Source organism: Ambystoma mexicanum, chromosome 3p, assembly GCF_040938575.1.
Source record: "Ambystoma mexicanum isolate Mex_15411 chromosome 3p, UKY_AmexF1_1, whole genome shotgun sequence".
Taxonomy (NCBI): domain Eukaryota; kingdom Metazoa; phylum Chordata; class Amphibia; order Caudata; family Ambystomatidae; genus Ambystoma; species Ambystoma mexicanum.
Genome location: NC_090925.1, coordinates 513,766,144 through 513,779,566, shown reverse-complemented (window position 1 = coordinate 513,779,566; position 13,423 = coordinate 513,766,144). Strand labels below are relative to the sequence as shown.

At 55.2% G+C, this 13,423-nt stretch overlaps 1 protein-coding gene across 1 annotated transcript; it reads left to right on the top strand.

Moving 5' to 3' along the window:
• The first annotated feature begins 7,420 nt into the window (after positions 1-7,420).
• Positions 7,421-13,197, top strand: SNAI1 (snail family transcriptional repressor 1). Its single transcript, XM_069651181.1, has 3 exons — positions 7,421-7,660; positions 9,422-9,943; positions 11,998-13,197. The coding sequence occupies exons 1-3, from the start codon at positions 7,585-7,587 to the stop codon at positions 12,177-12,179; spliced, it is 780 nt and encodes a 259-aa protein (XP_069507282.1). The 5' UTR covers positions 7,421-7,584; the 3' UTR covers positions 12,180-13,197.
• The last annotated feature ends 226 nt before the right edge of the window (positions 13,198-13,423 follow it).

Below are 13,423 nucleotides of genomic sequence, written 5' to 3'. Positions count from 1 at the left end.
ATCTCATACCCGTTGGCTCTTAATGCATCACGCTAACGCGCTAGGATTGGCACTGTTGCCGCAACCACGTTACGCAAATGTGCCCCCCAAAACTACATTTAAATGCACTGCATAACTCTCAATACAACATGCTAAAACATGTCTTATTACAACATACAAGTGTGGTCACTGCATCATAAACCTGTGCAATAATCTACTGGCTGACTAGCTGGCAGCAGAGCACACCCACACTCTGGATCCCAGGACACGTGTGCTTACTGCTTCCTAAAGCTGTGCAACAATCTACTGGCTGACTAGCTGGCAGCAGAGCACACCCTCCCTCTGGATCCCATGACACGTGTGCTTACTGCACCCTAAAGCTGTGCAACAATCTACTTGCTGACTAGCTGGCAGCAGAGCACACCCACACTCTGGATCCCAGGACACGTGTGCTTACTGCATCCTAAAGCTGTGCAACAATCTACTGGCTGACTAGCTGGCGGCAGAGCACACCCACCCTCTGGATCCCATGACACGTGTGCTTACTGCATCCTAAAGCTGTGCAACAATCTACTTGCTGACTAGCTGGCAGCAGAGCACACCCACCCTCTGGATCCCATGACACGTGTGCTTACTGCACCCTAAAGCTGTGCAACAATCTACTTGCTGACTAGCTGGCAGCAGAGCACACCCACCCTCTGGATCCCATGACACGTGTGCTTACTGCATCCTAAAGCTGTGCAACAATCTACTTGCTGACTAGCTGGCAGCAGAGCACACCCACCCTCTGGATCCCATGACACGTGTGCTTACTGCACCCTAAAGCTGTGCAACAATCTACTTGCTTACTTGCTGACTAGCTGGCAGCAAAGCATACCCACCCTCTGGATCCCAGGAGACCAAGTTGAGGAAAGATGTGGCTAATACAAAACAGTAATGCACAATCTGGAGCTCAGGTGAATGCACGGGTGCACACTCTTGCTTCCAAGAAACACACCTGCACTCGCTAGCTCCCAGTAGAACACACTCCTGTTCACTGACGCTTACCAAAACACAGATTCATGGCCTCTCTGGCACGATACAATTTCACCCACCAGCTCTCAATTACACATGCTAATGCACTCTATGACACTTAAGTAAATATGCTAATACCCACCCATTGCTACACACGAAAACACTCCCTGGCTGTTAGTGGAACATGCTAGAGAGCGTCGTGCTCTCTATGCAACACAGCGATTGCCACGTGGGGTCTGACTAAGGCACTCTCTGGCTTCCAATACAACACAGTATTGCTTTCTGACTGCAACATGCACATGCTAATGACCATACTCGCTCCCACTACAACATGCTAAGGAACTCTCTCCCACAACATGCTAAGGACCTCTCCACTACCATTTCAGCATGCTAACAAACTCTCGCCCACAACATGCTAAGGAACTCTCCACCATTGCAGCATGCTAACAAACTCTCTCCCACAACATGCTAAGGAACTCTGCACTGCCATTGCAGCTTGCTAACAAACTCTCACCCACAACATGCTAAGGAACTCTCCACTACCACTGCACCATGCTAACAAACACTTTCTCTCTGATCACAACATGCTAATGAAATCTCTCCCACATCTCCCAGAATGTGCTATGGAACTGTCCACTGCCATTGCAGCAGGCTAACAGACTATTTCCCTCCGATTAGCACATGCTAACTGACTCTCTCCCAGAACATGCTAAGGAACTCTACACTGCCATTGCAGCAGGCTAACAGACTCTTTCCCTCCGATTAGCACATGCTAACTAACTCTCTCCCAGAACATGCTAAGGAACTCTACACTGCCATTGCAGCAGGCTAACAGACTCTTTCCCTCCGATTAGCACATGCTAACTAACTCTCTCCCAGAACATGCTGAGGAACTCTCCACTGCCATTGCAGCAGGCTAACAAACTCTCTCCCACAATATGCTAAGGAACTCCCCACTGCCATTGCAGCTTGCTAACAAACTCTCTGTGATCACAACATGCCAAGGAACTCTCTCCCACAATTTGCTACGGAACTCTCCCCTACTATTGCTAACACACTCTTTCTCTCCCATCACGACACCCACCATATGCAAAGGAACACTCTCCCATTCCTTACAATAATTCCCTGTTGTAAATTATTTAAGAGCTTTCTTTGTCATTTCCCATGGGAGCAAACAGTGCTCCCCTCACACCCGTCCCCGCTTCTCCCGAAAACACACACATACATGCACATTAGACGGACATGCAATCAGGAAAGCTGTGGGAGAAGGCCCAATCCCGCTTTCTTTTGCAGTCTCCTCTGCACACCCGCCTCTCTGAGGTCTTGCATTGCATTCAAAGTATCCACGAACTCGCTCCATCCCCAAAACAATATGGCAGGGGTCTTTCACTCCCATAGCAGCATGCTAACGAGCACTCCCCCTGCCTCCCCTCACACACGCCAATTGCTTTTCTCCCCACCATTAGGCTACTGTTAGAAACTCTCGCTCCCATTGCATGTTCACGGCCTTCTCCCTCCCATTACAATATGCTAGTAGTTCTCTCTCGCCCATTGCAACATTCTAATGCACCTCCTGTGAAGATATGCTAAGGAACTCCCCCACGCCCATTATACTATGCTAAGGAACTCTAGCTCTCATAACATGTTACTGGACTCTAGCCTTCCCCTTCCAACATGCCAAGGCACGTGTTACGGCCTCTTCGGGCTCCTGTGCAGCATGTGTATTCACAGTTAGATTGGCATTCCAGATGTGTGTGTGTCCTCAATACCTTCCTCATCAGGCACATAGACCCAAAAGCTACCCAACACCACCCTGCATATGCCCAGGATACCCAACACCACCCTGCATATGCCCAGGCTACCCAGCACCACCCTGGATATGCCCAGGCTACCCAGCACCACCCTGCATATGCCCAGGACCCCCAACACCACCCTGCATATGCCCAGGCTACCCAGCACCACCCTGGATATGCCCAGGCTACCCAGCACCACCCTGGATGTGCCCAGGCTACCCAGCACCACCCTGGATATACCCAGGCCCAGGCGACCCAACACCACCCTCGATATGCCCAGGCTACCCAACACCACCCTGCATATGCTCAGGCTACCCAACACCATCCTGCATATGCCCAGGCTACCCAACACCACCTTGCATATGCCCAGGAACCCAACACCGCCCTGGATATGCCCAGGCTACCCAACACCACCCTGCATATGCCCAGGCTATCCAACACCACCCTGGAAATGCCCAGGCGACCCAACACCACCTTGTATATGCTCAGGGTATCCAACACCAGCCTACATCTGCCCAGGCTACCCAACACCACCCTGGATATGCCTAGGCTACCCAACACCGCCCTGGATATGCCCAGGTGACCCAACAACACCTTGCATATGCCCAGGCTACCCAACACCACCTTGCATATGCCAGGGCTATCCAACACCACCCTGCATATGCCCAGGCTATCCAATACCACCTTGCATATGCCCAGGCTACCCAACACCACCCTGTAAATGCCCAGGCTACCCAACACCACCCTCGATATGCCCAGGCAACCCAACACCACCCTGCATATGCCCTGGCTACCCAACACCACCCTGCATATGCTCAGGCTACCCAACACTATCCTGCATATATGCCTAGGCTACCCAACACCACAAGAACCCTCCCTCGGGGTACCTTACACCCTTTGAGTACCCCCTCAGACTCCTTACACTGCGTGAGCGCCCGCTCAACCCATCCTACAGCGCATGGATGCCGTCTAGGGATGCCCTACCTTGCGGGATCTCCCTTGGGCTTCCCGAAATACCGAAATGGACACACTCACTGACCTACACCACGTGCATTAATCCTCTGGCCACCCTACAGCACATTAATGCGCCCTCGGGGCTACCCTTGAACTCATGTGTGCACCTTAACTCACCCCCATCATCTTCTTTTAGATCGTGGGTCTCACACACAGGACAGAAAAACACACTTAGGTTGCCCGACTAGCCCTTGGCAATGTGCTTTGAGGCTGTCCCCAAAGAATGTGCAATGCATTGTCAGGCTGCCCGGCGACATGCTAAGGCGCACGTCTTGGTTGTGCTACACCAGAGCTCTGCAACCTGTGGCTGTCCAGATGTGGACCACGACTCCCATGGCCCCTCACCATTGACTCAGCTGGCCAGGGCTGAGAACTCATGCCTCGCTCGCCCAGGCAGCACTGCAGCCGTGACTCATTGGGGGGTTAGGGAAATGAATGGCCTTTCACGGGGAACATTCACCCATAATCCTATGAGCCTCAACAAAGATGGTTTGTATCTTGTCGATGTTTGCACGCTGTAGTTCCTTTCCTGGAATTATTCGTATCTTTGTTGTTGCAGCGCTTTTATATTTTATAATGTTTCTTGTTTCTAGGAAATGCTGTTTTATTGATTTTAGGACATTTCTTTTTCGATAAGGTCGGGTTGATGAATTGCACATGGTTTGTTTTTGACCATTTGTGCAATAAATACATTTGGATTTTCTATGTGATAACGTGGGCAGCATGCCTGCATGATTAGCGGGTGCCCTCGAACTAGCGACCGAGTTGTTGCCAGCAGATCGCCTGGGAAAGCTACTTCATAGGTGAGCCTGGACGAACAAAAATAGAAAGAGAAAATACTATGTTTCTTGTATGCTTAAGGTTCCAGTTAAAGCAGTACAGTGTATCTCCAGGTGAATGCCTGTACGCCCCCCTCCCCTCACCCCCCCCCCCCCCGCACGAGGTGAAACTGTCCTGTTGACAATCTTCTGGAAGACCTGACACCTCCGTGAGAGGAGGGGCGCTCTGGCCTGCAATGCGGACCCTGGCAATCACATTCCCAAAGGGAGGGGGTGGGGCGCTGTTTCTGCCAGGGGTGCATGGGCCAAAACACCGAGGGGCGCTTGCAAAGGGAATTCCCGAAAACGAAAACGTTCTTGACTAACTCACGCACGCCACTCTTATCGCCTCCGAATGCCTAGGGCCCCACAATGTCTGTTCCCAAAAAATGAACCTTCATGTTCTGGCGACTCCTGGGCCTGGCGGCTCCCTGGCAGAACTGGCATGTCGCAGCTTCGGCCTGTGCATCGGTTAGAGGGGGGAAGCATTCGCTGAAGTTCGGGTACTAGAGTGGTGCAACACAAAATGGCGGCGCCTCTGCAAAACATGGTGAGCACGAGGGACGTCTCAAAATAAATCCCATCACGAAAGAAGTACCAAAGCCTTGGACTGAATAGAGGAGAGGAGCGGGTCCTTGAACAGACCCCCCACCCCACCCCCAGCGCCGACTGCATCTTGCAGCACGGCCCTATTGTAATGGGCCTCAATCGCCTCGCCTACACCACGCGAGGGCTTGCCAGTCGGCCGGCACCCTCAGGACTGGCATCACGCAGCCTCCATCCGTTGTGAATAAACCAGGGAGCAGACATGAAAGCCAGAGGCGACCTTTTTCGGGATCTCTTGGTAAAGTTGGCGGCCCCTTTGAATAATCCTTTCAACTAAATCTGTTATAAGAACATTTGACAGGCTGGGAAAGGCAGAAAATAAATAAAAAAAACGCTAGCCTCTAAACACGCGGCTTCTCCCCCAGAGGCAGTTAAGCATTAACCGGCCTATCTGCACCTTGCAGCCCAGGTGAGGGGCAAACACGTGTTGCTGTTTAGGGCACGGCTGGATGGCGAAGGGGAAAAGCAGCGCCTTGTTCGCTGCAGGTGGAGTGCGACCGCGGCGCATTCCTGCGCTGTTTGCGCTCCTTGGTAAATAGGGCGCCTGTGTGCACAAGGGGCGTGTGAACGGACAGGCCGGGGAGGCCATCTTCCGCCGGCCATCCCTTGGCTCGCTGTTTTGTGTCCGGCGTTAATGATTAGCAGCGGCCCGGGCCGCGCATGCACCCGGGGCACACGGGACGAGCTGGCCAGGAGATTAGACGGGACCTGCCGGCCGGCGTGTGGGGGCGGGCAGGATCACGGGACAATATGGGGAGGGGTGGGAAGGGGGGTGCCTATGGGTCGTAGGAGGACTGTGCCCAGCCCCGCCGACCCCGCTGCTACCACCTCCAGTTGTCTCCGGAACCGAGAAAGCCCCTATCCCACCCCCGCACCTGTAGGAGCGAGTGGCGAGGGCAGAATAATTCCGAGGGTAGTGGTGGACTGGAAGGCGGGGAACACCTGCAGGGGTCTCCTTTGCACACACGAAAGGCAATATTGGACACGCGCGCGCGCGTGTGTGTGCGTGTGGGAGCGTTATATGCGCATCTGGAGCTGTGCACGGAGAACACCATGCCCCCAGCGTGCACACCTGCCTAATGCACGGGCGTGGCTCTCTGGGGGAAGGTGCGCGTACTTATGCAAAAAGGGACGTGCTTGCACGGCCCCCAGCTGTGCTGCGCGTTCACGGCCCCGGTCTCCAGCACTAACCTGCAGGCTATGGGCACTGCGCACACATCCCCGGTGTGTGCCCCTTGATAACATTTAGGTGCTGTGTGAGCACGCCTCGCCCGGCTGCGCTCTGTGTGTGCGCAAGTCTCGAAGGCTCCGCGAACTGCCCTGTAAGGATAACTGTTGAAAACATGTTCTGCACACACGGAACACGCGAACATGGGTCCGCACATCCTCCCGCGCGTGAATACATCTGAGGGGCTATGCGCACATGGTCTGGCGCAGTGCCTGAGCTGCTTTCTGCGCACACTTGCACGGTGTGGGCCCGATTCATGGAATATTTGCACGGTTCAAAGTGACTTTGCACTGCAGAAAAGTGACAAACCCTGATTCATGGAACTGTGCGAAGTGTATTTTTGCAGATCAAAGTCAGTGCAAAGTCATTTTGTATTGCAAAAATGACCACCTGCAGTCTTGCACTGACTTTCGACTGCAAAAATACACTTTGCACAGCTCCATGAATCAGGGTTTGTGTCGGCAGTGTAAAGTCACGTTGAATCGTGCACATTTTCCATGAATCAGGCCATGTGTGTGTCACGCACAGTTCTCGGTGCATAAAGGACGCGGGCATCTCGTACACCGCCGTTTCACGCCTGTGCGGACTTTACACACAAATCGTGTGTCTACCCACTACACATGTAAATTGCACTGTTTTATACACACACCTGACCTCTTGTGTGCTCGATGATCTAGGCACAGTTCTGTTTGCACACATGCCCTGCTCGCCCCACGCACTCTTCTGTATGCACACAATGTGAACCCTTCATGCACTGCGCCCTGCACGCAGCTAGTGTGTGCCGTATGCACTGCACCGCGTACACACATGAACCTGCACGTAGTGATTACCCGCGGGACCAGCTCGCGCTCGCCCACCTGCCAGGATACAGACGCTCCGCCTCGCCCCGCCCTCCCATTGGCCGCACAGTGGCACGGCCCCGCCCCCAGGGCAGGTCCTTTATGAGCAGCGGAGCGGGTCGGTGCAGAGCAGAGAAATCCGTGGATCTGTGAGCGGGACAGTAGAGGAGCAGCAGCTAAAGACGCTGCGGCGCGGTGCAGTGCAGCCAGCCAGCCATTCCTGGAGGACTTTGGGAGTTACTGTATCCGCCGTCACCCAAGGGACCCCGGAGGGACCCCGAGCCTGAAACACCATGCCTCGGTCCTTCCTCGTGAAGAAGCACTTCACCAGCAAAAAACCCAACTACAGCGAGCTGGAGAGCCAGACAGGTACTTGGGGGTGCCGGGGCACGCGGAGATGAGGGGTCGCCCGTCTGGTGTGCACAGCTGCAGGCTCCGACTTGTTCTCAAGGACAATTTGTGCAGGCAGTGGCATGCATCGGGGTGGTCTGGGGTAGTAGAGTGGTGTCGGCTGTCACATGCGTCGTGATGGTCTGGGGTACTTGGTACGGGCTGTCACATGCACCAGGGTGGTCTGGGGTACTTTGGTGCAAGCTGTGACATGCATCGGGGTGGTCTGGGCTAGAGTGGTGTAGGCTGTCACATGCGTCGGGATGGTCTGGGGTAGTTTGGTGCAGACTGTGACATGCATCGGGGTGGTCTGGGGCACTTTGGTTCAGGCTGTCACATGCTTCCGGTGATTTGGGGCACTTTGGCGCATGCTGTCGCATGCATGGGGTGATCTGGGGCACTTTGGTGCATGCTGTCACATGCATGGGGTGATCTGGGGCAGAGTGGTGCAGGCTGTCACTTGCGCCGGGATGGTCTGGGGTACTTTGGTGCAGGCTGTGATATGCATCGGGGTGGTCTGGCGTACTTTGGTGCATGCTCTGACATGCATGGGGTGGTCTGGGGTAGAGTGGTGCATGCCGTGAAATGCACCAGATTATAGTGCAGTGAGCATGTTGTGCACTCCACGAGAGAATATTGGGTGCCTACTGTGAATAGAAAAAAAGTACAATGTTTCGTCTCCCGTGCATGTGAATAGTATAATGAGGGTTCGCTTCGCCCTTGAACCGCGCAGTGAAATCCATTGGAGTGTTGGATCGATGTGTCCTGTCGGGTTCCCTGCCGCGAATGCAGCCACGCGCCCACGCATGCGCGAGAGCCGGGGCCGGTGGCACGCGGGAGGGGCGCCCCTGCCTGGAAGATGTGGATTAACACCTTGCACTGAGCTCGCCTCCCTGTAGCCTTTAGTAACTGGGGGGCTATCGTACAGCGGAGAAAGCTATGCCCCCACCCTCTTCCGCCCACAGACCGCGTGCGGCGGTGCGTGACTGACAATACACGTCTTCGCATCACCCAAAGTAGCACTTGGAGTGTATTCAGACTGGGGGGCGGAAGCGGCCTTAAGCACTTTTAATCACTTAAATGGGCCACCGGCGTGCATGAACGGTGCATGATATGTGCATTGCACAGCGGCACTCTTTATGTCAAGAAAGTGTTCTTTTCGTGGCCACGTCGCTGTTGTGATTTCAGCAAGTGGTGGTCGACGGCGCCAGGCGAAACGGGAGGGCACAGTGACTTGTCATGTAGCGCTCACACGTGACCTGAACTACTTCTAGGCACCTGCCCCGGTGATTTTGAGCCGCGCTGTATTACAGAGCCTGCTGTAGGCTGGGGTCCTTCGTGGAAGCGCCGGACATCCAGGGAGATAAAGCTGGGCTGGGGCTTTGGTGAGGGGAGTGGGAAGAGGGGAAGGACGTTAACTGTGCTCCCCTGGGACGCACAAGGCTGCGGTTAGCACCCAGCGCAGAGAAGGGGGCATTAACATGGCCTAGCGGCCCGCCACCGCGCTGTTAGATGCCCTGCCCATATCACGTGTTTTCCATGTTCGCCTGTTGCAGCCAACGCGCGGATACTTGGGGTGGGGGCAGGGGGCGATGCTAGTTCCAGGTGGGTCCGTCCTTGGAGCCGCCTCTACCCTGTTGCTGCGTGTTTGCTATTCATGTTCCGACGCTGACCGACATGTTGACGTTCACCTGCCGTGGTCTGTGATTAATGTGGTCTTTTCTCTCTCTTCTTCCCCAGTCTTCATCTCGCCCTTCCTGTACGAGAGCTACCCGCTCCCCGTGATCCCCCAGCCGGAGCTCCTGACCCCCGGGGCCTTCTACCCGCCCCTGGTGTGGGACGCCGGCCTCCTCTCGTCCTTCTTCACCTCGGAGCCCGAGTACAAGGCCTCCTCCATCGGCTCCGTGGAGGACTCCAAGCCGCTGGACCTGACCTCCCTGTCCAGCGAGGACGACGAGGGCAGCAGCAAGGCCTCGGAGCCGCCCAGCCCCTGCTCCCCGGCGGCCGAGGCGGACAAGTTCCAGTGCCTGGAGTGCAGCAAGGCCTACTCCACCTTCACCGGCCTCTCCAAGCACCGGCAGCTGCACTGCGAGCCGCCGGGCCGCAAGGCCTTCAGCTGCAAGTACTGCGAGAAGGAGTATGTCAGCCTGGGGGCCCTGAAGATGCATATCCGCAGCCACACCCTGCCCTGCGTCTGCAAGATCTGCGGCAAGGCCTTCTCCCGGCCCTGGCTGCTGCAGGGCCACATCCGGACGCACACAGGTGAATATATCCGCCCGCTGCTGCTGCTGCTGCTACTACTAGGGGAGGAGGGGGGGGGGGGGCGCTTGTGTGCAACCTTTGACTCTAGTCTGTGGTGAGGGCTGGTGGGAGGTAAAGCCCCAATCATTAGAAGACCTGCTGATTTCAGGCCTCATGGGAACACCTAGACTCCCCAGATGAATATCAATTAGGGCCTGCGGGGGGCCTCTCTCCCCTTGCACTAGCAGTCCTGCTTCGGGGACCCCGCAGGGGTGAATTTGAAACCAGGACTGTTTATAATGCGTACCCTCGCTTGCTGCACCTATACTTCTCAACACACAAATCTCTCTCACCCCACGTCCCACCCGTTATACGGGTACACGGAGTCCGTACCGGCAGGTGCAGTACCTGGGTCTATTCCCCTCCCCCACCGGCAGCTCAGCCCGGGCTCGGCCACTGATAGCAACCTTGCTCCCCATAAGAGAGAGTAACCAATCACGGCCGGGGACGCATCCCGACACTGGCAGGTGGATACCCACCCTCGCGCGCTCCCTGGCCGCCTCTCATGGACGCACCTGCCGGGAGGGCACCTACACCCTGCCTGGCCCTGCCTGGCCTGCCCCCATCAGCCAATGTAATGGCGCACAGATGCATTGGCCAAACCCGTCGCCCACCTTGCTGTTACCAGAAAATTCACACTTGCCCCCTTTTTTTCGTACACCACCCCGAGGCCAGGAGCAAACTGCTCTGGTGTATACTGGACCGGTGGATGCCTTTTCCCAAACCTATAGCCATAAGAGGGCAGACCAGAATGTTCTTCCAGGGGCCGGGTACCGCGAGGCACCCTTGCAGCGGGTTGCGTTTAACTAGCACGTAACGGACCTTTTTATATTACGCTCAATAATGTATTGTATTGGGTTATTTTTATAGCGCTCCCTGCTCACTTGTGTGGCCTCAATGCGCTTGAACGCATGTGTTTGAACCGGGCACAGCCACGGACAGAACAGTTTTGAATGATCCTAGTGGGTAGTGGTCAGTGGGCATAGGTAGTGAGCGCTACTGGGGGGGAGGGGGCGCGGAAACCGAGAACGCATAACTCATTTGGGGGAGCGTGAAGAAGTGCTGGTAGAGGCGGGGTGCTTAACCAAGGGCCGCGTGCAGAGGCACTGGGCATGCTTTGCAGTAAAAGAAAGTGCAGGCATGTTAATGGGTTCCGAGGGTAAAAAAGCGGCAAGACGCGTAGGGCGATGCCAGGAAGGGGCAGGGGTGACTCTACCTAGAACTGGGCTTAAGGGGGCCTCTGCTGCTTTGTTAGTAACGCGGCGCTGCTTCTTGGTTGCGAGGGGCGTAAAGAAGAGACCCTCCGCAAACCCAAAGCATTCCTCTGCGCGCCAGGCCTGCCTGGCACATGCTGCTCCGGGCTGAGGGGCCCGGGGAGGGCCGGCAGGTGCTTCTAATGCAGCCCAGCCTCGGGCCTGGTGCACCTGTCGGTGGAGCTCCGGGCGGAGAGCAGCCCCTCCCGCCCTCTCCTCCCCCGCCAGCTGCCAGCCGGGCTGCACAGGCCTCCAGCCTCTAATCCAGGAGAATATCAGACGCCCAAAACACCCCCCCCGTCCCTCCATTCACGCCACGGGCATCGTTTAATTGTTGTTTGGCTCCGATTTCACACCCTCTCCAAGTGCTAAAGATTTTGTTTAGGGCGACACCACAAAAGGGCGATTGTGCGGGCCAAGCGGCGCATTGTTTCCCACCCTGAAATGGCACCCATTGACAGCAATACACATCGCCTGGGACGTTTTAAAAGGCGAAAGAGTGGCCTTGGAGGAGGTCCATGGGCACATCACTTTACTGCCCGCTCTTGCTTTTTGTGTGTGTCAAACTACTGACCATGCAAAGTGTTTGTGGGTCACATGACTGTGCGTGATGCTTCTTTTGTGTTCCTCTTCACTATTAGCCAGCGAGGGTAGCTCAGTGGGTTGCGTGGATGCCAATGACATTATGATCTCTTGTGGTACTCTTTCCGGTCGGCATACTCTGTTCTGAAGGCATCTTTTGTTTGTGTTCCCTGTCCACAGGTGAAAAGCCGTTCTCATGCACACACTGCAACCGGGCCTTCGCAGACCGCTCCAACCTCCGTGCCCACCTGCAGACCCATTCGGACGTGAAGAAATACCAGTGCCAGGCCTGTGCCCGGACTTTCTCCAGGATGTCCTTGCTGCACAAGCACCAGGAGACGGGGTGCCCCGGCCCCCGCTGAGAGCAGGCAGCACGGCGCAAGGGACGGTATTGCACGCAGGGTGCACATAGACAGAGAGAGGGGGGCCTGCGCCCCAGCACGCCCCTGCAGGGAGAGCCAGCGGGGGCAGCAGGCGGGAGGGCACGTTAGTGCTCGGACCAGAGACTTATTGCACAGTGTGTGCGAGGACATTGCCGTGTACAGGGGAAGCGGCCTGACCCTCCAGCAGCAGCAAAGTATGCTTGCCAGTGGACCCGAGACACGACCCACACGTGAGCACGTGGGTTCCAGCCCAGGCAGACGTTTACAACTTTCCTTAAGTGCCTTAACGCCGCTTTTCACCAAGTGCCTTGAAGCCGCAGCCTGCTTTCAGTTCACAGATTCTGGATGTGGAAAATGGTCCCTGGGGGAGGATGGGGCGTGGTCGGAGCCTATAGACACAAGACTATATTTTTTATGAAGGATGAAAGCAAAAGTGTTAATTTAAACTTTTTTGTGTACTTTTAACGCCTGAAGGTGGGGGCGCAGAATGCAGCCTGTGCGGGGGAAAATGAGAAGGATGGGGGCGAGGGGTGCTTCCCATGGAATAACGTGCCCATTTGGTGCGGGGAGGCAGCTGCCCACATAGCAGCACAATGACAATGTGCAGTGCCGGCGAGATTAACACCGCCCATAAAAGGGACGCGGGGGCCCCCGTTTCAAAGGCGAGCCCTGTTTACAGAGCGGTTCTGCTCTCAGCACCTGTTGGCGCGACTCTTTCGCAACTGCTCGTCGGGAGGGCCGTGCCCAACGGCCGGCAGTTGCCTGTCAGCTGACACAATGGCGGCAGGGCCCGCTGGCAGGTGTGTGCCCGACAGGTGCCCCTCAATGCTCTTCTGTACTTTTGTTTTTTTATATACATACCACCAACAGAGTTTGTTTACATTTCAAAGGTACACTGGTATTTATATATTTGTACGTGCCTCGTTTTGTACTGATGAAACTTTTTTATATAGTTATATACAATTTATTGATATTCAATAAAACATTAATTTATGAATTGGTCTTTCTCGACATGGTATCATTGATCTAATGCTGACAGGAATTACTTCTACAGTGTTAAACGCACAGCAGTGCCCCCATACTCCACAACAAGCGAATGGGTCTACTATCCAGCCAAGTTACCCAGGCATATTTCTTCCTTAAATAACATTAGGACAAAGAGGAGTGGGGTTTGGAGTAATGAGGAGTACTGCTAAGCAATCTGGCCATTAACACATCCTCCC

Excerpts from the sequence above, each read along its gene's own strand:
- SNAI1 (XM_069651181.1), top strand. The coding sequence starts at position 7,585 with ATGCCTCGGTCCTTCCTCGTGAAGAAGCACTTCACCAGCAAAAAACCC. Across the intron at positions 7,661-9,421 it reads CGAGCTGGAGAGCCAGACAG|TCTTCATCTCGCCCTTCCTG; the intron begins GTACTTGGGGGT and ends CTTCTTCCCCAG. Across the intron at positions 9,944-11,997 it reads CCACATCCGGACGCACACAG|GTGAAAAGCCGTTCTCATGC; the intron begins GTGAATATATCC and ends CCCTGTCCACAG.